General features: G+C 37.0%; 1 protein-coding gene across 2 annotated transcripts; it reads right to left on the bottom strand.

Moving 5' to 3' along the window:
* Window positions 1-306: 306 nt before the first annotated feature.
* On the bottom strand, window positions 307-23,668 carry LOC127868912 (ubiquitin carboxyl-terminal hydrolase 48-like). 2 transcript variants are annotated; one of them, XR_008044302.1, is made up of 6 exons: window positions 23,534-23,668; window positions 19,125-19,327; window positions 17,131-17,301; window positions 16,215-16,297; window positions 6,877-12,829; window positions 307-6,599 (listed from the first exon to the last, which is right to left on the bottom strand). XR_008044302.1 is itself a non-coding variant. In XM_052411069.1 (5 exons), the coding sequence occupies exons 2-5, from the start codon at window positions 19,297-19,299 to the stop codon at window positions 9,650-9,652; spliced, it is 3,609 nt and encodes a 1,202-aa protein (XP_052267029.1). In that variant the 5' UTR covers window positions 19,300-19,327; window positions 23,534-23,668; the 3' UTR covers window positions 307-9,649. The 2 variants fall into 2 exon arrangements, 1 of the variants encoding a protein (XP_052267029.1); XM_052411069.1 differs by having other exon boundaries at window positions 307-12,829.
* Window positions 23,669-24,523: the final 855 nt, after the last annotated feature.

Below are 24,523 nucleotides of genomic sequence, written 5' to 3'. Positions count from 1 at the left end.
AGAGTATTAATCCTTTCTCACTCAGAAGCAAAAAAAATCATCAGTACATGTATATTTGGGTTGGAAATGAAGCCTTTTAAATATGAATTAAGTAAGAGAGGTCTTTAACTAAATTTAACTTTCTAACGGACTACGTTTGAGTCCAAATACATATTTACGAGGTAAAGGGTTAACATTGATTAATCGGCCAACGTTTTAGTAACTTATCCACAATCTCTGAGACAAGTTGAACAAAGTAGAAAACTGGTTACCCGGTACACCATTCCTATATTTTTGAGGAATTTCAAAGCAATAACAAGTTCTAGACATGGAAAAAATACTTTAATAATAAAAATTCCTTGTTGCACTTACATCATACAATCCTAAATAACTGATAATAAATGAGCCATGTCATACAAAAATGGGTCTTATGTTATATGCGGCTATCATAGCCCCAGACCAGGTTATTGATTAACAAATTTTAGTCCAGAGCTACCCTGTTCGCTGTAAAGTCATGCAAAGTTCATCTCATTAGTGGACAAACTTGCTCCTGACAAGACTGAGCTAATGTACAGGCTGTTCTAGAGTCAAGCTGGCTGCATATTATATAACACCAATTTTGGCATGACATTGTTTAAATATTAGCCCTTAAAACATGTAACATATATAAGCACAAATACAGAAACGAAAATAGGACAAAACAATAGACTTTAAATGGAGAACCGACAAAGAAACAAGAATGGTAAATGACAAACACGGTAAGGGGTGAGACGATGTACAATATAAACTGACAGAACAGAAATACATTCATATACACTCAAATGCCATCTTGAGTACTAGCAGCAGTTAAATACAAATAATGATGACTACATTATTATTTAAACCACAGGTGTTGGGCACCTGGTCAATTCACTGAAACACTATCAATACGTCATTAAACAACAGTTTTGTCAAAGTGATGAAAAATATTGTTTTATGACATATTGATAGTGTTTCAGTGAATTGGCCACGCGCCCAACACCTGTGCTTTAAACATCCAGAAATGATAAGAGAGCCATGAATGGTCTTTGAAAAAATGCTTCTTTTTTCAAACACATTTCTAGTACATGTATTATTGTCTTTGACATATTCATACATGTGTAAAAACACTTGCCCTTTTTATTTCAAAATATAATTACTCTTCATGGAATTACATACTTCTGGCGCTGAACACTAGAAAAAAAATACATTATTTTAGTGTTTCATATGCAAGCATGGTAATGTGAAACTCGATTTATAATTTATTAAACAAAGATGTTATATGGCTCATAACAAGATCAGTAACAAATATTTTATAAATTTTAGTCAATGCAAAATTTTCTTTAATGTAATTAACAGACTCCGATAGGGCTTCAATACATTTTTTTAATACTTTCTTCACACACAACATGAAAAATAAATTGCCAACATACCGGTACTTGCACAATAAATAAATAATAAGATATCATACACAGAAAAGAGATAGACTATTAACAGAAAAGCACCCATGGCTTGTTAGGTCAAATCTACACAGTCCAATCAAGTGGTTGGGATATAAAAAAAATTATTAGTCAATTTGACTGGAATACGAAACATATTGTTACATGATAAAAGTCTTATTTCCAGGCTTTAAATGTAAGTTCTTTTGTTAAAAAAATTAGCATGTCTAAACTTTTTCTAAGAAAATATTATGAAAATGTACATAGCCACTTTTTTATGTAGAAATATATGAACAGATTAGTAATGATATGTTCTGGGATTGGGATTAATGGTTCACTGAAGAAATGGGCCGTGCTCTGTTCTGGGATTGGGATTAATGGTTCACTGAAGAAATGGGCCGTGCTCTGTTCTGGGATTGGGATTAATGGTTCACTGAAGAAATGGGCCGTGCTCTGTTCTGGGATTGGGATTAATGGTTCACTGAAGAAATGGGCCGTGCTCTGTTCTGGGATTGGGATTAATGGTTCACTGAAGAAATGGGCCGTGCTCTGTTCTGGGATTGGGATTAATGGTTCACTGAAGAAATGGGCCGTGCTCTGTTCTGGGATTGGGATTAATGGTTCACTGAAGAAATGGGCCGTGCTCTGTTCTGGGATTGGGATTAATGGTTCACTGAAGAAATGGGCCGTGCTCTGTTCTGGGATTGGGATTAATGGTTCACTGAAGAAATGGGCCGTGCTCTGTTCTGGGATTAATGGTTCACTGAAGAAATGGGCTGTGCTCTGTTCTGGGATTGGGATTAATGGTTCACTGAAGAAATGGGCCGTGCTCTGTTCTGGGATTGGGATTAATGGTTCACTGAAGAAATGGGCCGTGCTCTGTTCTGGGATTGGGATTAATGGTTCACTGAAGAAATGGGCCGTGCTCTGTTCTGGGATTGGGATTAATGGTTCACTGAAGAAATGGGCCGTGCTCTGTTCTGGGATTGGGATTAATGGTTCACTGAAGAAATGGGCCGTGCTCTGTTCTGGGATTGGGATTAATGGTTCACTGAAGAAATGGGCCGTGCTCTGTTCTGGGATTGGGATTAATGGTTCACTGAAGAAATGGGCCGTGCTCTGTTCTGGGATTGGGATTAATGGTTCACTGAAGAAATGGGCCGTGCTCTGTTCTGGGATTGCGGTTAATGGTTCACTGAAGAAATGGGCCGTGCTCTGTTCTGGGATTGGGATTAATGGTTCACTGAAGAAATGGGCCGTGCTCTGTTCTGGGATTGGGATTAATGGTTCACTGAAGAAATGGGCCGTGCTCTGTTCTGGGATTGGGATTAATGGTTCACTGAAGAAATGGGCCGTGCTCTGTTCTGGGATTGGGATTAATGGTTCACTGAAGAAATGGGCCGTGCTCTGTTCTGGGATTGGGATTAATGGTTCACTGAAGAAATGGGCCGTGCTCTGTTCTGGGATTGGGATTAATGGTTCACTGAAGAAATGGGCCGTGCTCTGTTCTGGGATTGGGATTAATGGTTCACTGAAGAAATGGGCCGTGCTCTGTTCTGGGATTGGGATTAATGGTTCACTGAAGAAATGGGCCGTGCTCTGTTCTGGGATTGGGATTAATGGTTCACTGAAGAAATGGGCCGTGCTCTGTTCTGGGATTGGGATTAATGGTTCACTGAAGAAATGGGCCGTGCTCTGTTCTGGGATTGGGATTAATGGTTCACTGAAGAAATGGGCCGTGCTCTGTTCTGGGATTGGGATTAATGGTTCACTGAAGAAATGGGCCGTGCTCTGTTCTGGGATTGGGATTAATGGTTTACTGAAGAAATGGGCCGTGCTCTGTTCTGGGATTGGGATTAATGGTTCACTGAAGAAATGGGTCGTGCTCTGTGAAAAGAGGGTTTATTGCATGTGTGTCGAGTTCCAGATTAGCCTAGCATTCCGACAACACTTTTCGCTTTTAAGATATTTTTCGTTTCAAGAAAGATTCTTCTTAGCAAAATTCAAGTTTAGGCAGCTTATCAGGGACAACACTACGCATTAAACCCCTTTTTCACTGAGCGCCACTGAAATTATTTTGAATTTCGATGAAAGTTCCTTGGAAAAATGAAATGTTTAATACGTGAGCGAAGGGTGTAGTGCCAGAATAGCCTGTGCTATGAACTGTTGAGGCTTCACCTTTGGTTATACACGAATATACGGATAATGTAAAACATGGATTTACCGGGGTAGTGAGCAAGATTAGTAATATAAGATCAAAAACATTAACTGGCACGATCTTATTTTTAGCAAACTCCGCAAACAATTAATTATTACAATATTAAGTTAACAACAAAACCTGCATTTGTAAAAACACAATCCCCCCTACTGTGCGTTGAAGTCAATCAGCAGCTATTTTAGAGAAAACAAGGCCAATAACTTAGCCAAAAATAAATGGACAAAAGCAAAACACACACTTCATCTGAAAGTAGTGTTGGTAGACTTGAATACCAAATATTGCCTCAATATCTGAATGCGTTGCGTGAAAAAACTCCGGAAAAAGGTTATACAGGGTAATACAGAAAATTTCTTAGTCCAAGGCCCATAAGTTAAACAAAAATCAATAGACCGTAACGTATTTCACACATCATCTGTAGGTAAGTCGACTCACACATCAAATATAAGCTCAATATCTGAAAGTGTTGCATAAAAAACTTCCGGTAAACAGTTACTATAGCGAAAATAAGTCCAAGGCCCATAACTTTGCCAAACAAGACATCGCATAACGGGTGCCACGCTCCGCTGCGAAAGCTTGTCAGATTTTATTTTTTTTAGAGGTCACAGTGACCTTGACCTTTGACCCAGTGACCCAAAATGGGTGTGGCGTCTAGAACTCATCAAGATGCATCTACATATGAAGTTTCAAAGTTGTAGGTTGAAGCACTTTGATTTTAGAGGCAATGATAAGGTTTTTGTTAAAGTTTTATATTAGAGGTCACAGTGACCTTGACCTTTGACCTAGTGACCCAAAAATGGGTGTGGCATGTAGAACTCATCAAGGTGCAACTACATATGAAGTTTCAAAGCTGTAGGTTTAATCACTTTGATTTTAGAGCCTATGTTAAGGTTTGATATTAGAGGTCACAGTGACCTTGACCTTTGACCTAGTGACCCAAAAATGGGTGTGGCGTGTAGAACTCATCAAGGTGCATCTACATATGAAGTTTCAAAGTTGTAGGTGGAAGCACTTTGATTTTGGAGCCAATTTTAAGGTTTTAGCACGATGCCTACGGCAGACGTCGGACGAGCTGGCTATGACAATAGCTCGGGTTTTCTCCTAAAACAGCCTCGCTAAAAATCAATGGACCGGAACATATTTCACACTTCATTTGAAGGTCATGTAGACTAACATACCAAAAATCAGCTTATATCTGAAAGCGTTGCGTAAAAAAAACATTTAGAAAACTGTTATTATAGAGAAAAAATTATATCCTCTTGTCTCAAATGTCCATGCCTTTTTCTTTTATTACTATTATTATTAAAAGAAGCTTCTACATTGGATTACAAATATTACTTCCATTGGCAAAATTAGACCATGTACCTGCAAAATGATTAAATCAAAATTATCTCCCTTAAAAGCTTATTGCTTCCCTTGGAAAAATTTTCATTCCAAGGCACGTATCTTTGACAAAAATTAACAGAATGGAACGAATTTTACACTTCATCTGTAGGTCCTGTAGGTAACTCACAAACCAAAATCAGCTCAATATCTAAATGTGTTGCATAAAACACTCTTTAAAACAGAATGCCGGACAGACAGACAGTGCCACTGCTATATTCCACCCTACTGGGGGCATAAAAAACGTATTTGTTTGACTATAAGATGTATTGTAAACGATTCATTAATGTTTATTGAACGGGAAATAACCGTTTAAATGACAAACAGTATTGTTATCATTGTGTTTCTGCTGTTTGAAACGATCGGAAAATGAAGCTTTATTGGACATATTTGTGTCCGACCAAATTTTTTCCTCGAGTGTCAACTTCTGAGGGCCAACTCTCGTTGGATATATAAGAATACAAGGATAATGAACGCATAGAAATCCATGTAAGTTTGAATGTTTTTCAGTAGAAAGTGATAAGAGTATTTTGTCAGATAAGTTTGTATCTAAGGACAAACAGACGACGCCCATGTAGAAATCACTTTACCTTCAAATACTTTATTGCTGATACTAAGAAAAATTTTCTACTGCCCCTTGTTTGATTTGACCTTGCAAACTTTTAAAAACATGAACTCACTGTGTGAACATGGGGCTTAATGCATGTGCCTAAAGTGCTGCCCCAAATTAGCCTGTACAGTCAGCACAGCCTAATTAGGGACGATACTTTACTCCTAGTCCTAAACTGGATTTTTTACTGAAAATACGAAGAAATAGCCTGGATAAAAATTGTGCAGGGACGGACACATGGACGGACGGACAGACGAAGCGGCGACTATATGCTCCTCTCAAAATAAATTTTGGGGGAGCATAAAAATGTTAACATGCATTCTTAAGCAAACAAATTTTCAGATAATACCTCTTCAACTGTACAAATAAAGATATGACACCATCATATTCAGAGTACATGATGTATGATTATAAGTTATTTAGCACTTACAACTGCATGCAAACAAAACAGATCAGAAAGACAACAAAACTACAACACAATAGCACTTACTATAACTATGAAATAAATTATAAAACAACAACAACAACAACCATAAAAGAACTGGAACACATATAAGCATCTATTATGAGAATTATATAAAACTTTCATGCATATGACATGACACTACTGTACATTTTTTAGTCATATATTACTATTGGAATAAACATGTATGTGTGTCTTGAATCATTTGCCCATTTTCACTTCACTTCAAAAGAATGAGACTTATTGTAAAACAAGGGCTGTTTGTAAAACATGGATGCCCCCCATATGGGCTCTCAGTTGTAGTGACAGCCATTGTGTGAATATGTTTTTTGTCACTGTGACCTTGACCTTTGACCTGAAAATCAATAGGGGTCATCTGCGAGTCATGATCAATGTACCTATAAAGTTTCATGATCCTAGCCATAAGCATTCTTGAGTTATCATCCAGAAACCATTTTACTATTTCGGGTCACCATGACCTTGACCTTTGACCTAGTGACCTAAAAATCAATTGGGGTCATCTGCCAGTCATGATCAATGTACCTATCAAGTTTCATGATCCTAGGCATAAGCGGTCTTGAGTTATCATCCATAAACCATTTTACTATTTCCGGTCACCGTGACCTTGACCTAGTGACCTCAAAATCAAAAGGGGTCATCTGCAAGTCATGATCAATCTACCAATCAAGTTTCATGATCCTAGGCATAAGCATTCTTGAGTTATCATCCAGAAACCATTTTACTATTTCGGGTCACCGTGACCTTTGACCTAGTGAAATGAAAATCAATAGGGGTCATCTGCGTGTCATGATCAATGTACCTATGAAGTTTTATAATCCTAGGCATAAGCCTTCTTGAGTTATCATCTGGAAACCATTTTACTATTTTGGGTCACCGTGACCTTGACCTAGTGGCCTGAAAATCAATAGGGGTCATCGGCGAGTCATGACCAATGTACCTATTAAGTTTCATGATCCTAGGCATAAGTGTTCTTGAGTTATCATTCGGAAACCATTTTACTATTTTGGGTCACCGTGACCTTGACCTTTGACCTAGTGACCTGAAAATCAATAGGGGTCATCTGCGAGTCATGTTCAATCTACCTATCAAGTTTCATGATCCTAGGCATAAGCGTTCTTGAGTTATCATCCGGAAATCATTTTACTATTTAGGGTCACAGTGACCTTGACCTTTGACCTAGTGACCTCAAAATCAATAGGGGTCATCTGTTAGTCATGATCAATGTACCTATGAAGTTTCATGATCCTAGGCCTAAGCGTTCTTGAGTTATCATCCGGAAACCATCTGGTGGACGGACATACATACGGAGGGACTGACCGACATATGCAAAACAATATACCTCTTCTTCGAAGGGGGGCATAAAATTAAAAGCCATAATAAAACCAGTATTGCGTGATATTCTATGTTATAATTTTTCCAAATTATTCAAACAAGATTTATTCACAACAGTCTAACAACAACAAGGGGGCAACATGCCCCACAAGGCTCAACTGAGACCAGAAACTTGTTCTGAGCAAATGTTCAACGAATCTGGCACCAGTTCTTGAAACTTTAAGATTTTACTACATACTCTTAAGTAAACACAAGAGAACCAAGGCCCTAGTTCGCTCGCCAGAGACTCTATAGAACGAACATATTTTGATCAGCTTTTGAAGTATTTGAAGAACTCTTTTAGATATTTGCAACTTTTTTATTAGAAGAAAAATGTTAAGCAAGTTTCATGATGACTGTGCAAAAATGTGGCTTCTAGCGTGCTGCAAGCTTTTAAGATAATTTCACCAAAAGAGATACCGGTTAAACGTTCTAACTAAGTTTCATGAAAATTGGAAATAAATGTGGACTCTAGAGTTATCATAATACAATTGTTCACCCACATAAACAACAGACAAAAGGCATTTAGAAAAGCTCACCATAAGCCTGTTGTTCTCAGGTGAACTATATATGGTCATAACATACACATCCTTAATTTTACAAACATCCTGGGCACATATTCACAGATTGACATGATGCCATTTTATTGTGTGTTAGTGCTGCAACAATATACCGGTTTATCGGTATATATCGCAATACGCAATCCGCATATTGTATTGCGATACGATTTTCATCATACCGGTACGAAAATTTTACAAAAATTCATTCACATTTCGTCCAGAAAAGCCATCCGAAATAATGATAACAAGGTAAACAAAACAAAGCAGTGTAAATATTTTTTTTCGTAAAAAAAAGCATTCTGAAAGAGTATAATACGGAGTAGCGTTGTTACATCGGAGCATTCGTTCGATGCTTTTGAACAGATTATCTTTGAATTAATTGCGCACAGCTGTAAATGTTTCGTTCGATTCTGAATTGAGCATTATTAAATTTGTAATCCTAATTTCGAAAATATGCTTCCAAATTTTAATGCTAATGCGACAATAACAAATTCTAGCGTCAATTAAAAAGTGCTTTATCCTTTGTCTCAATAAAAAGCGCGCGAAAATTATACAGACATGTAGAACGTCGCATGGAAAGTATGGGTGTATTTTGTGTTGTATAAAAACGGGAACATCACGTCAGGTGAATTACGCGTGTTCAGTGGAAAAAACGCCCCGGTTGGACGTTATTTCATCACATCTTTAAATAGTAACGAATGTCAAAATGTATTTGATACTTAAGAAAATTTGCGAATGTTTGTGTTTCTTGTTATTCTTGAGCACATTTAAAGTAAATATATACCATAATTTGCTTTAAAACTGGAATATACGGGATTATCGGGTAATTGGCAAGTTATAATGTTGGTACAAGTAAGCAATATATTGCGATATATTGCAATACGGGTTTTTGAACTGACAATATATTGCAATATGGTTTTTGGCGTATTGTTGCAGCACTATTGTGTGTCATACATTCCAGACAGTATTTATAATTGCTATCAAAAATGCATATTTACACATTTGACTAGCAAATACTTACAAATGGCTTTAATTGACCTTAATTATTGGCATCAATTAAAATGAATAAAAATATAGCAAGAATTTGTAAGCATTTCAAGTGTATGTGGAAAATGGATAAGACATTATAAAAGCATTACAAATTACATACCGGTAACACTAGTTGAAAGCAAGTTGTAAAGTCCACACTTTTTCTTGATATTATAAAAATTTCCATTATTTTCCAAATTCTTTTATTAATTTTGGTTAATAGATTTGATGGCATATTTCTTTTAAAAAATCTATTAACTAATCCCTTTAAAATGGTTTAGTACAGTAAAACAGACACTTGTTCTGGGAAAACTAGGCTGAATGTGCGCAAAGTCTTGTTCGGGATCGCAGTTTGCATAGGCAAATCAGGAACCACATCTTTCGCTTTTATGGTCTTTTTCATTTGAAGTAAATCTCGTCTTAGCAAAATTCAGTTTATGCTGAAAGTGGTGTCCTAAATTATCTTGTGCAAACTGCACAGGCTTATCTTGGACGACACTTTAGACACATGCATTCAGCATGGTTTTCCCAGAACAAGGATCAGTAGTTAACATTCTTATCCTATGCACTTAACAAGTTTGTCCCTTTAAATCCTGACTCTGGAACACCAGACTCCTTAGTGAAGTCTTCCAAAAAACTGATCTCCTCATTTGGTTCATCAGCTATGAGATCAATAACCGATCCCGAAACCACCTTCAAATCACATAAACTCAAGTCGTTTCCATCCAAAAGACGACCATCTACATACAAATTTTGATCAAAAGGTGGTATTGAGAACAGTTTCATAATCTCCAGCTTCAGTTCCTTGAGTGTGTTCTTTGATGATATGGAAATCTCCTTCTCCCCCTTGGTTTTCCTGTGTCTCTGACTCTTCCTGATGGTTCTGATACCATTCTGATTTTTCAAGAATTTTTCTGGTGGATCATGCACGTCGTAACCCCCGGTTCCAGCTCTCTTCCTGGCAGTACCAGATTTCTCACGGAATTCAGGATCGTCTGTATTGGAGTCTGTGTTATCATAGGAATCCACAGGTTTCTGATCCAACTTGTGCTGCTTTCGTACGTAGACGACCCCTCTCTCAAACTCAAACATTTCCCCTTCCTCATTGTTCAATCTTGATTGCAGGCAATCATCGCAAACTTTTGGAAAAATCACAATGTCCTGTTTTCCATTTTCAACAATGTTAACCATACGTATATCAAAGTCTACATCAAACAAATCTGTCATGGTTTGCCATTCGTCAGCGGTAACACATACAACTTTAGAATCACACTTTGGTTTCTCCATTTCCAATGGTGGGAACAAAAAACCCTCATGCTCACAAAGTAAACTCTCATTCACAATTTTCCTAATAGGTTCACACTTGACTGGATCGCGAACAAATTTTCGCCAATAGTCCACAAATTCAGCATTTACCAGGTATATGATATCACCTGCAGCGACATTAGTTGGTCTTCTCCGATCATGAAACAAATCAAGCAGACAGGCTTTCTGAGCCGCTGCCAACTGTCTATTTTCTTCCTTGCACATGTTTTCAACCGCAAGTGAGGCTTGGCACTTGCTACATGGCTCACTCCCCCAATCATATTCTGGACTTCCCGGGAAATATCTTTTAAGTTTCAGCCAAACACTTTCTGGAATCAGTTTTCTACTAGAGGCATCAGGATGCAACCCAGAATGTTCTTCACACAGAATATCTTCATTAAACTGAAGATTTTCACCGATTTTGTCATCACGATCACTTGTTGCAAAATTCGGTTCACTTTTGCTTTGACCAACAGACACTGATTCATGATCGACACTGTTCATGGTGGAGTCAGAAAATGCTTTCACCGGTGAAACAGCTTTCCTAACATCCCTTTTATTGCCAAAATAATTTTCTACTGCTTTTCTAGATTGCTTCAAATTATTGTCATTGAATTTAGACTCATATCTCTTACAAGTGTTCACATCATTGCTGTCACTGTCTCCTCCACTTTTATTCCGACCACTTGCATCTTCATTTTCTTCATCAGAGTTAGATTGTGACACAGACTTCCCTCTCTCCTTTGCATGTTTCTCTTCTTCCAAGTTCAGCTGCTCAATAGCCAGTCTCTTCCAGCTTCGAAAAGACGACTTCCCAACCCAGTACAACTTCTCTGATGAAAAATCGGTTTTCATCGCTGCCAATATGAACTTGTCATCTTCCGTTAAACGTTTCTTTGTGCGTATCAAGTGACACTTGTTCTGAACACATTTCTCACAAAGTGACTCATCCCCCTGCAGTCTCAGATTTCCACCATAAATATCAAACAGCTGGTTTGCTCCGTGCTGGGAGACACACTTCATCTTAATACTCAAATCAGGACACACTTTTTGATGACTACAGAGGAATTTTTTCACATCCACTTCTGGCGCCGTGGCTGGATCATTCAACCATTTTGAAAACCAACTCATCGGTAACCATTCATATTTGTTCTGGTCTTCTAGTGTGTAAGGTAAGTCCTGATATATTGCTTTCACTGTCTCTTGCTTCTCCTGACCTTTTGCTATGTTCTCGTCTCTCATTTTATGCAACTCATTTATCCAGTTCTGGAATTTCTCGTTGTCTTTCTCCACATATCTAAGGACGTATTTCGGAAGCATTGCTGAGGCACTTACCGTAGTCTCCGCTACACTTGTTTCAGTATCCTCCAAAGCTTCATTGTTTTTAATTCGTGTTTTCTCTTCTTTTTGATGGTCATCTCCTGCAGATTTTCCCTCTATCTGTGACCTCTTCTCCTGTTTCGTGACTTGCGAATTGCAGCAATTCTTATTCAAATTGAGATCTGATGTGGGAGGTGCATCCCCTGTTACGTCATTCAAACATGACCCACCTGCCAATTCATCAGCGGCATGGGGAACACTTTCCACTAGCTCACTACTGTGATTATTGGGCTCCAAATTCTTCCTTCTTGTATAAACTAGCATATAGGCATTCTTAGACGAATGATGTCCTTTAGGTGTTCTGGCGGTCTTCTGCTTCTTGGATTCTAGATCCTCTTCACTCCCAAGCTGAAGATTTTTACCTTTAATTTTTTCCACATCTTCATCATTAAATTTGTACCAGGCTTGACTATCCTTCCCTTTAATATGAGCCACGTAGTGCCCGCTATATGCTGAAGGCCCTCCATGTATAAGCACTGCGCTTAGATCATAAATGGCTGCTGTATCACTCTGCATAAACTCTGTCATATCCAAAATATCTGGAAACTGTATACAACTATTAAGTTTCTTTTTTGATCCAGTTTTCAAATCGAACACAAAACGCAGGAGCTGTAGATTCAATACAGGTGGCAAACTTTTCAATTCAATTGCCCTGGTAGCGTCTTGCTTGGCATTGCAAGTATTACACATGTATTGATTATCACCGTCAAGTTTCTCAACTTCCAGAAAACCTTTCAGTGCTTCAGCCAACGTTTTCTGGCCCTGAATATTCAAATCAAGCTCGTAAAACTCTGACAATCTTTCTGAAGCGGTTGCGCACTTGCTGCAACGAGTCACATACGCGTATTTCCCACAGAACTGCTCCTTGATCACGTTACCATAGTTACTGAAACTAAGACTTGCCCCCTCCATCAGGTTCTGTTCAAGGACAGACAGGAAGAGCTTGGAGAACTCCTGGGCGTCTTGTTGCAGGCCTGCGTCAAGTCCGAGATGCTTGATGAACTCACTTGGGTCTACGTAACGTCTACGGGACAACTCTAGAAGCCCAAATATTACCTGCGGATTAGATTGAAAACAGCGTTTTGCATTCCCTTGAAGACTAATGTTTTGGTGAGTGTATGCTTTACATAAGAGGGCCAAAGGCCCTAATGTGGTCACTAGGTTTCCCAAAAGACTGCCCCAACACCTGGCATTCTCTTAGAAACTTACATATTGATTTAGTTATATGAGTGTTCAAATAGTTTTACTTAAGCAAGATAAAGAAATTTGAAGTGTTTTTTCACCATTTTGGGAATAGGGCTGGGGGGCCTGGTCCCTTTGGATTGGGGAAAATTGCAAAGTTTTTAATACAATGGGAACTTTGTGTTGTTGTTGTTTTGCTAACAAACACTTCAAATTTGAGCGAGAAAGTGTTTTCAATAATAAATTTTCTAAGTTTCAACTTAGAAAGCTGGATGGGAGATGAAGTAATGTTGAGATCTATAAAATAAAGAATAAATAAATAAATTTTGGAATGTTTGGGTTCCATTTGGAATTATTAAAAAACTTTTTCAATTGGGAATGGGGCCAAATACTGACCTCAAATTTCAATGAACATAAAAACAAACTGAACTGCCCCACTTCATGGTGGCCATGACTGGAACCAGTGGATAATAGCACAAATATTGAGACAATGTTTCATAAATATTTTGCAATAAAAGTGGCAATCAAGTTTTTTCAAAATATTTGTCTTAAATTTGACATAGTGACAAAGATGTTGACATAATGTGACCCAGTTACAAACTCATAAGAATGTTCGGACAAAGTTTGTGAAGACTTGACAATAAATATGGTATCTAGAATGTTCACAAGCTTTTTATTTAATTTGACCTACCCGAATGTATGACCCCAGGAGACAAAGTTTCAAACTCAAACCATTTTCTGAGCAAGTTTCATGATGATTGAACCCAAATTGTGAAGACTTGAAAGTTAACAAGGTGAAACTTTTGAAAAGACAAACTGCCCAGCAACATGGTGGCCAATGTTTTCCAACAGACCATGTTTGAACCCGACAGTGATATCATTACAAACAATGATCTGAGCTGGTTCCATGGTGATTGGACCAAATATGTGACTTATAGAGGGTTAAAAAGGGCTCACTAAAGCTATATAAGGAAACCTTCACAGCCATGTTTTTCAAAGAACCAGAGTCATTTTTTATTTGATAAAGATTTCATTAGAACAAATGTTCTAACCAAATTGCACGAAGATTGGTCTGAAATTGTGACTCCTAGAATGTTAACAAGTTTTCAATAAACCATACGTAAAAATGCCCCGCCCCACCTGGCAGCCATACTTTTAAATGGATAGGAACCGTTTTGGAACTCTGCAGAGATAACATTAGAACAAATGTTTTGACAAAGTTTCATGAAGATTTGACTTAAAAGTGACTTCAATAGATTTATTTGACCTAGAGACCTAGTTGTGGATTTCAAGTGACCCAGTTTCGAACTCTGCCCATAGGACATTGTGAATAATGTTCTGACTGAAATAGCTCAACAATGCAGGAAATAGCTCAACAATGCAGATTGGTTTTCAACAATCAGAAATGTAGATAAGAATGTTCAAGACTATTGCCAAGCAATATAAGTCCTCTACCGGTGAAACTCAACCATTTCAGCAATATTTCTAGTCTATTTGTTGCAATAGCAACCTGAATTCTTGACGTAAGAACAAAATGAAATGATGTGCATAATCTCGATACTGCCACCTATCCATGTTTCAAGTTTCATGAAAAAATATGAAGAACTTTTAAAGTTATCACAGGATCCACAAAAGTGTGACTGACTGACAGACTGACTGACAGACACACAGAGCGCAAACCGTAAGTCCCTTCCGGTTTCACCGGTAGGGGACAAAAATGTTTACATATACTCATTTAAGTTGAACTCAATTATTATAAAAAAGATACTTATACAACTCAGATTGCTACCAGAGTCTATTTGAAGGAAAATTACTGATTTACATGGGGAAATTGCAGTATTTATTCTGTCTCTTCAAAAGCTAATAGCTTTTTTTATTTGTTTTATGATCATCATGTTACGCTAAGAAACCCATGGGTTGTTTTCTCAATATAAATATTCATGGGTTTATAATAAGTGTTATGTTCAAACCCTACAATTGTTACTGTCCTGTAGATGGCTGCACACAGCGGTTGGTTCCCATGCTATACCATGGTTATTGACCTGTAGATGACTGGACACAGACATTGGTTACAATGTGTTATCATGGATACTGACCTGTAGATGGCTTCATACAGAGGTTGGTTCCCATGTGTTATAATGGATACTGACCTGTAGATGGTTGCAGACATAGGTTGGTTCCCATGTGTTATCATGGATACTGACCTGTAGGTGGCTACACACAGAGGTTGGTTCCCATGTGTTATCAGGGGTTCTGACACGTAGATGGCTGCATACATAGGTTGGTTCCGATGTGTTTCTTTCGTTACTGACCTGTAGATGGCTGCACAAAGAGATTGGTTCCAATGTTTTACTTTAGCCACTGACCTGTAGATTTCTTCACACTCAGGTTGGTTCCAATGTGTAACCATGGTAACTGACGTGTAGATGGTTGCACAAAGAGGTTTGTTCCCATGTGTTACCATGGCTACTGACGTGTAGGCGGCTGCACACATAGGTTGTCTCCTATGTGTTGAATTGGCTATTGACCTGTAGATGGCTGCACACAGAGGTTGGTTCCCATGTGTTACCATGGTAACTAATCTGTAGATGGCTGCACACAGAGGTAGGTCCCCATGTATCACCATGGCTACTGACCAGTATATGGCTGCACTCATAGTTTGGGTGCCATGTGTTACCATAGCTACTGACCTGTAGATGACTGCACACATAGGTTGGTTCCTTTGTGTTACCATGGCTACTGACCTGTATATAGCTGCACACATAGCTCTGTTGTCATGTGTTACCATGGCTACTGACCTGTAGATGACTGCACACAGAGGTTGGTTCCCAGTTTATGGCTGCACACAGTTTGGTTGCCATGTGTTACCATGGCTACTGACCTGTAGATGCCTGCACACATAGGTTGGTTTCTTTGTGTTACTACGGCTATTGACCTGTAGATGACTGCATAAAGAGGTTGGTTCCCATGTGTTACTATGGCTACTGACCTGTAGATGGCTGCACACAGAGGTTGGTTCCCATGTGTTACCATGGCTACTGACCTGTAGATGCCTGCACACATAGGTTTGTTTCTTTGTGTTACTACGGCTATTGACCTGTAGATGGCTGCATGAAGAGGTTGGTTCCCATGTGTTACTATGGCTACTGACCTTTAGATGGCTGCATAAAGAGGTTGGTTCCCATGTGTTACTATGGCTACTGACCTGTAGATGGCTGCATAAAGAGGTTGGTTCCCATGTGTTACTATGGATACTGACCTGTAGATGGCTGCACACAGAGGTTGGTTCCCATGTGTCAATCTGCTCCTCACTGAACCCCGCCTCACGCCACTCATACACGCCTGAAATTAACAATCAGCCTGCATAAAACACACCTGTTATATGGAACTCACCTGTATGAGGAACTTAACAATCAAGCGGCACATAAGGCATAGGCTAATTGTTTGGAGTAAATTGACTGAAAATGCACAACCAAGTGCTAATATCTTCTACTGAAATATACACACACAATTGTTCAACTTGTCCTTGACTGAAACACAATTTCTAGTCATGGGCTTCTACTCTTTCTGTATAAAACATGGACAATTAGTAAATCTAATAAAATTGAACAAGAAACATGGTAAGGAAACTTAATAGAGTTTTTAAAGCTTTAATTATAAATTTACTTTTAATTTAATAAAAGGTAAGACTTGTAAAATTTTAATAAATTTTGTGCAGTTTATGCTATTTAATGGCAACAGTTACCTTTAAATACACTATGAAATCAATTCAAATATATTTGACAAACTGCCTCACTAGTATCATTGTTTTAATGCAACCTGCCTCACAAGTATCCTCACAAGTATCATTGTATAACTCTTTACCACTTCAATATGTATTTTGACGTATTTATAGTCCCTTAAAAAGTTACATTTAATTAAATACCTTTCTTACTAAATTCAAGTTTTAAAGGCTTCATTTCCAACCCTTAGATACTGATGAGCAACAAACAACATAAAACTTTAACAGACTACGAGTTACTCGCAGGCTATTCTGGTTTTATGCTGTTTGCACATATCCATTTTCACTTTGCTTCCAAGTTGGAAAGGGTTAAATGCAACCAATCAACTATGTTGAATTGTTCAATGCAACCTGCCTCACAAATATATCAATGTATAAATGTGACCTGCCTCACCTTTCCTGATGGTTTCATTGTTGAACCAGAGTTGTAAGAAGGTGTTCACATAGCAAGTGGCTCCCAGATTCTTGAGTCCAGTGGACATGCCTGCCTTGCGACATTCCTCCAAGGGGTCCTGTACGTCATGCCAAGAGCTGTCCTCTATCTTGCCAAACCAAACCTTCTCTCCTACAAAATGGAGATACAGCTGACCTTTGTTTTATCACACTTTGTGTCCCATGTAATTTTTTAGCATTTTCATTTGCTCTTTTTTGTTTAACTGACTGATTGTGTTACCTTCTTACGCTAAAAATTACATGCAATATAAAGTGGCATTACACAATGTAAACATCTTTCCGGTTAAAGTTTTCTTAAAGATGTATTGTCTTTGACTATTTAAAAGCATGTGAGTACAGAAGGACTGGATTAAACCAACAAAAAAATCTTCTTTTCATACTTCATACTTGAAAAAATCTTAACTTCTTCAAAAGTTGGTTGCAAAAATAACTTTCTTGAAAATCACATTCACGTGAAACAGTGTCTTTTTTAGAAATCCATAAGTATGGGGAAAGTATTCCCTAACTTTGAAAAACAGGGGGATTTTTCATTTTTCAGAAAGTTGGGGGGGAGGGGGGGGTCACTGAATTATCAAATACCATTTTAAAACATTTTAGTTTTAATACTAATGTTCTTTACTTAAATATTAAACCTACAGTCAGGTCAGTAAACTACTATACTAAATAATATGTCAACACATTTTATAGCTTTGCACTTGACTCAACAAAATGAAAATATGTTTTCACATGATATTTTTGTATCATTTAAACAAAATAATAAAAAAACATTTACAGACCCATTATTCTCTTTTTCTACATCGGTAAAAACTGAATCAGGCAATCACATGGTCTCCAATAGACATTTATAAAGGTTCTTCACCTGTTAAAGTTTAGGTGAAATCAGATAAGCACTTAACAAGAGATGTGTTCGTCAGAAACACAATGCCCGCTACTGCGCCGCTTTGAAATAAAATGTCTATTTATCATTAAAGCAGGTATAGAAATCATCTCCCTTTAAAGCTAATTACTTCCCTTGGATTTTGTCCAATCCAACAAGGGGGGGGGGTCTGTAGACATTCAAAAATGACCCAAGTCAGACATCACTGACAACCAAGGCCTGTGGTTAATCAAAGAGATCATAGCCAGAGTTCATCATGTACATGTATCTATGGACATAAGTCCACAGGTATGTAATGGACCCTACCATTCACAAATTAGTACAGGAAAGAAATGATAATTATATCATTAAAAAAAAACTTTGACAAATCAATCATTTGAGTTATAAATAATCAAATTAAAAAGCTGTACAGTAACTGTGAAAAGAACTTAAATTCTTGGTAAGGAAATATATAATCTGAGATTTATAATTATATAAATTACTTCCCTTGAAAATAATTGTCTCTAACAAATCTCTATTTTTAGTAGCAAATAATTAAAAGCCACTACCGTGAATGTAGATTCACCACTCAAAATGTGCAGCTCCATGAGATACACATGCATGCCAAATATCAAGTTGCTATGTTCAATATTGAATAATTATCTCCCTTTTAAGCTTATTACTTCCCTTGGATTTGTATTTTTGACCTTAGACCTTGAATGATGACTTTGACCTTGACCTTTTACCACGATGTGTTTGTCAGAAACACAATGCTGCCTACTGCGCCGCTTTGATTTATTTAACAAAAATATATAATTTGGCAGGTCAGATAATTATGTCCATTTAAAGCTTATTTCTTGCCTTGGATTTGTTTTTTCGACCCCATGACCTAGTTTTTGACCCGGCATGACCCATATTCGAACTTGACCTACATATTGTCTAGATACAACTTCTGACAAAGTTTCGTTAAGATTGGATGAAAACTATTTGAATTAGAGTGCGAAAACTATATACCCCCTTATATAAGGCCTGACAAAAATAAACTACAATCTCTTAAACAAAGAGAATCAAATGCATACCAATACAATTGATGCAGTATGGATTTCCCTTGCACTGCCTTTTACAAGAGCCCAGTTTGCATACAGACAGGTTGAGACGGTATGCAGTACGGACATGCTCCAGCGTAACATTTTCCGGATCTGTGGTCTCCGCCCACTGCCAGCACACCTTGTCTAGACTTGGCTTGGCAGGCATGATGAATTGTGGACAGGTGTTGGCAACTCTGAAATCATATATTATATGAGTCTAATTCTTTGAAACCTTGGCTTTATACATGGTGCATAATGTGTTGACCCAGATAACGCCCATGCTGATTGCACAGGCTAATCTGGGACAACACTAACGGCACATGCATTAAGGCTTTAGCCCAGTTTTTTCAGAACAAGGCTCATACTATTAGCAATAACAATAGGTGACCTGTTTAAGAAAGCGATTCCTTGCTATTAAAAGTAGCTCCTCTTGAATGCTTTAAGCAGGAGAGTCAATTGTCAGAAATTAAAAATCCAGAAAATTAGGCCGGGGGGTCTGGGGACGCTAGTCGCCAACGGAGATAAAGCGCAGTGCCCCCCCCTCGAGCTCTTACTAATTGTACTATTTTAAAGTCTTTCTAGATGCAATTGCTGGTGAATACTATGCGTAATAATAACAAGAGCTGTCAGAGGACAGCCGGCTTGCCTATTCGAGTGCTTGACAGTATAACGTAAGCCATCATGGAGAGGGGGGGGGGGTATAATGTGGGTGTGTGATTATTTAATAGATGATCTTTCAAAAATAAGAAAACAAATTTATTTATTTATTTATTTTTTTTGGGGGGGGGGGAGAGGGGGGTATAATGTGGGTGTGTGATCATTTAATAGATGATCTTTCAAAAATAAGATTTGGGGGGGGGGTTGGGGGGGTTCTTGGGGGGCATGGGGATGGTTTGGGTGGAGTGCATTGTGGTTTGTCAGGTAAGCGTTGTTTTGTCAAACTTTAACATAGATTTATCAATAATATGCATAATCTAAGTATAAAAGGGGCCATAATTCTGTCAAAATGCTTGATACAGTTGTCTGCTCTTGTTTATAGGTTGGGGTCATGTTGGTAAACAAGTATGCAAAATATGAAAGCAATATGTCAAGGGACACAGGAAATATTTGGGGTAGTACGCAAACTTTAACATAGATTTATCAATAATATGCATATTCTAAGTATAAAAGGGGCAATAATTCTGTCAAAATGCTTGATACAGTTGTCTGCTCTTGTTTATAGGTTGGGGTCATGATTGTTAACAAGTATGCAAAATATGAAAGCAATATGTCAAGGGACACAGGAAATATTTGGGGTAGTACGCAAACTTTAACATAGATTTATCAATAATATGCATATTGTAAGTATGAAAGGGGCCATAATTCTGTCAAAATGCTTGATACAGTTGTCTGCTCTTGTTTATAGGTTGGGGTCATGATTGTTAACAAGTATGCAAAATATGAAAGCAATATGTCAAGGGACACAGGAAATATTTGAGGTAGTACGCAAACTTTAACATAGATTTATCAATAATATGCATATTCTAAGTATAAAAGGGGCCATAATTCTGTCAAAATGCTTGATACAGTTGTCTGCTCTTGTTAATAGGTTGGGGTCATGATGGTAAACAAGAATGCAAAATATGAAAGCAAAGGACATTGAAAATATTTAGGTTAGTACGCAAACTTTAACATTTGCACGCAAACGCCAACAGGAACGGCAACACTGACGCCGGGGTGAGTAGGATAGCTCCACTATATATATTTCATATATAATAGTCGAGCTAAAAATCAGACCGTCTGTATGTTTGTTTATTAAGGACGTCCGAAATTGACAATCCGAAAAAATGTATGTGTTTTGCACATGAAATAAAATGTGCATATTGTTTGAATGCCGAAAAATGAAAACCATTTACCTAGCAAATTCGTAATCAATTTCTTTTGGTTTACATATTGCTTTACAATATCCTACTGAACTGCTTAACTTTGCTTATCGATCACTTACGGGGGACTATTCCTATAAAAATGAGGTCGACAAGCATCGGTAGATTACATCTAATTATTTGGACTTGACAGGGGACATGTGCAACGTTACATTGATTTGTAAGATTTTCGGAAAGTAGCGACGATTTTTTCCTCAGCTACTGTTCATGTCCATGCCAACTGCTAGCCAATCAGAAATAAATAAATAAAATACCGGGCAAAATTGGTACTGAGCGCAAATTTCCGGAAAGACGATGAAGATTTAATAAATATAATAATTTCGTCCTATATTTATCGCGCGTTCAAACAAATTTCCCCCCCCCAGCAAAAATATCTTATTGTATTTACATTGATCTCAAAATAGACCCTGGTCGGCTGATATCAGGATTTCCGGAATAATCCTGTTAATTGACACCCCTGTTTAAGCTATTATGAGTACATTCGTAAAGACCAAAAACATGTTTATATATATTTAAATATTGAAAGTATATTTTCCACATATGTCTATTAATTCAAGAACAATTAACTTATTGATTGCAACCAACACAATACCAATTAAAATCGACATTAAATTTTGTGCCTTTTATAGAATAATACTTAAAACAAAATGCAATTACTTGTTGCAGTTAAATATTTATTGGTTAAATATTTGACTTAAATAAAGTGACATATTTTCAAATTGAGAATAACTAGGCATTTTCAATTGCATAAATGTAGTAATTAACTGGAACAGTTGATTTGTTTGGAACTTAAATTTATGTAATTATTATACAAGCACAAGTATATTATGTAAGTGGTTTAAATTTGAGCGAAAGGGAATATATATGATATGTATGCGTTAATTTGTGGGAAAACATTTTATGGGGCTTAAAAGTGCTGCCTGGATTTCAGGTGGTGAGTCTATATGACTGTAAGGTCAGTAGACTGGAGCACAGGTACTTGAAAAAAATGTGTTTGGCCCTTATATATAATATATAATAAGAGAAAAGGTATCCAACGATGATTTCACAGGTGTATTGAATATCACAATGCAACAGCATGAAAGATCAAACAATGCACACATATGTCGTTGTGGTTGCCAGCAGGAAGCAACATTTTGTAGATTTTGAAGAGTTGAATGAGTTGCAGAGCTAATTTCTTTTGTAAAATGATTATTGGTGATAATAAATTGGGTACCAATGTGATTGCAATTATCTGTGACGGTCATAATGAACAGCATAGACTTATCGTACCATTCCCTTATTTTGAGCATGACCTAATTTAGATCACTTTGTTTACATTAAGAACGCGGCTCTAGTGATGACGTCACACGCATGCGCTCCGAGTATTTTGTTTTACTTACATTACTACGCTTGAAAATAATTACAGAAACAACTAAAATAAGGAAACAAGCAGTGTAATTGCATTTAAAAATCTTACTTTAACTGAAATAATTCAAATGTATGCATATTCTGTGCATTTTTTCGGTACTCTTCATTAAACTTGCACATAAATTGCAGACCACTGCCCTAGTGTAAACACATACTTTCGTGCATTTGATTTATTTTAAAGAATTTTTTAACTTTTTCATGATTCCCCAGAAAATGTTGCATGGAACAATCTTTGCGCGCACATCCAGAATATAGGTGACATGCCGTTATCCACATGTTCAGCGCGTATACCCTGTCCCGATTGGATGATAATTTTATCAAATCTTTTAATAGTAACATATATGCTGAGAAAGATTTGAACAAATTGCGAAAGTTTTTTTTCCAATTCTTTAGCACTTTTTCGTGTCAATGTTGCTCAAAAGAAGATCGACCGATAAAACAGAAACTTGATAAATGGTAAATAGAAGTTATAAAAAAGTTAAATTAATCTTTCAGTTTCTCTAAATTTGTTAAGTGAATCAATTTTCAAAGTTTTGTTGACCTCATGCCTATTGCAATCGAGTACTCTAGCTTTTCAAATGTGACCTCTTGACTCAAGGTAACAACGCACGTAGTGTATGTCATTTGCGGGTGTGCATGGAACTATTAGCTTTGCGGGGTTAAACACGCTGTAAATAAACAATTTTGACATAGTTTTAACGGGAATGAAATAAATCTTTTTAGGTACATTGTTTATTGCTGCATTGTTTGAATTAATTCAGAATTGATGTTAGTTGTTTCCTTAACAGCATGACTCAAGGTAATTGGAGGATATAAACTAATGTGTAATGACTGTTGCAAATAACGTTTTATAAATTAAAGTGTCAAAAGAGTAAATATTTATTGTGAAACAAATCCGACTATGGATCATATTCTCAAGTAAAAACCAATTTGAACAGAATCCTTTTCCAAAATGGCCAGGATAATCCCTGTAATAATAATAATCATGATAATGTTAATATGCAGAATTGTGAGGTGGTTGGGGGTTGATAAAATGCTAATTTCAGTATGTGCAAGGACAAAACTTACAGACTGTGCTAACAAACGCCATGGAAGAAACGCTAATCAGAGCAACACGCAAAATTGTTGCATGTTGTGTCTTATTTACAAAAATAAGGAAAAAATTTGTTTCGGAAGCAGGATTCTGTTGCTCTGAAATGATCCGCAAGCACGAATTACCCGAAGGTCATATGACCGCAAATATAATATGCTAGAAAGAAAAGGTTACAAAGTGATGAACAATTTAACGTTATTTTCTTTCCAAAGATATTGATCAGTTAATATTATTTGTGAACTTCTACCAGCCATTTCATTTTAAGGGACCTTTTTACAGATTTTAGCATGTATTGAAGTTTGCGATTAAATGATTTACATTGATAAATGTAAACATTGGATTTAAAAAAATAGAAAACAAAAAAAAGTAAAAGGAAAAAAGTAACCCTAAACTGGGTTTGAAACACTGACCTTTTTAGTAAAAGTCTAACGCTGAGACCATTCGGCAATCCGGGCTCATACAGTGAGTGATGTATTTTTTACTATATATTAGCAATCCTCGTAGTGGCACAAAACATAACGACAACAACATAACTCTCAAAATTATTCAATCGTTTCCGTTGCAACGCTTTTATAATTTTCAGGTTTTTAAATCGTCAAAAGATGCACATAATGGATATTTTAGAACATGGTAAATGTTCAGAATTACTGTTTCCTAAAAAATATCATAACTACAACGAAATTTTGCAAATCTGAAACATTTTTTCAATTTTGTCAATTTACCAAAACGAGAAAAGGTCGCTAAGACATGACGAGGAGTAAAGGCATGTTTTTTATTTAAACATTTCCCACCCAGTAATCTATAAATTTAAAATCAAAATCTTTTCAACACGCTCATTGAAAATGTACTATATCGTTAGGGCAAAATATCACATCCTCGCGTAAAAACAGCGTACTCTATTTAATAAAAAATAATGTAATACTGCTTTAGTAAAATTTGAAAGTTCGTGCAGGGCAGGTATAAAA

The sequence above is a fragment of the Dreissena polymorpha genome, chromosome 1 (genome assembly GCF_020536995.1).
Source record: "Dreissena polymorpha isolate Duluth1 chromosome 1, UMN_Dpol_1.0, whole genome shotgun sequence".
Classification (NCBI taxonomy): Eukaryota; Metazoa; Mollusca; class Bivalvia; order Myida; family Dreissenidae; genus Dreissena; species Dreissena polymorpha.
This window is presented reverse-complemented; position numbering and strand designations above follow the sequence as displayed.

Excerpts from the sequence above, each read along its gene's own strand:
- LOC127868912 (XM_052411069.1), bottom strand. The coding sequence starts at position 19,299 with ATGCCTGCCAAGCCAAGTCTAGACAAGGTGTGCTGGCAGTGGGCGGAG. Across the intron at positions 16,298-17,130 it reads CAATGAAACCATCAGGAAAG|GCGTGTATGAGTGGCGTGAG; the intron begins GTGAGGCAGGTC and ends TGTTAATTTCAG. Across the intron at positions 12,830-16,214 it reads CTGTGTGCAGCCATCTACAG|GTAATATTTGGGCTTCTAGA; the intron begins GTCAGTATCCAT and ends TCTAATCCGCAG.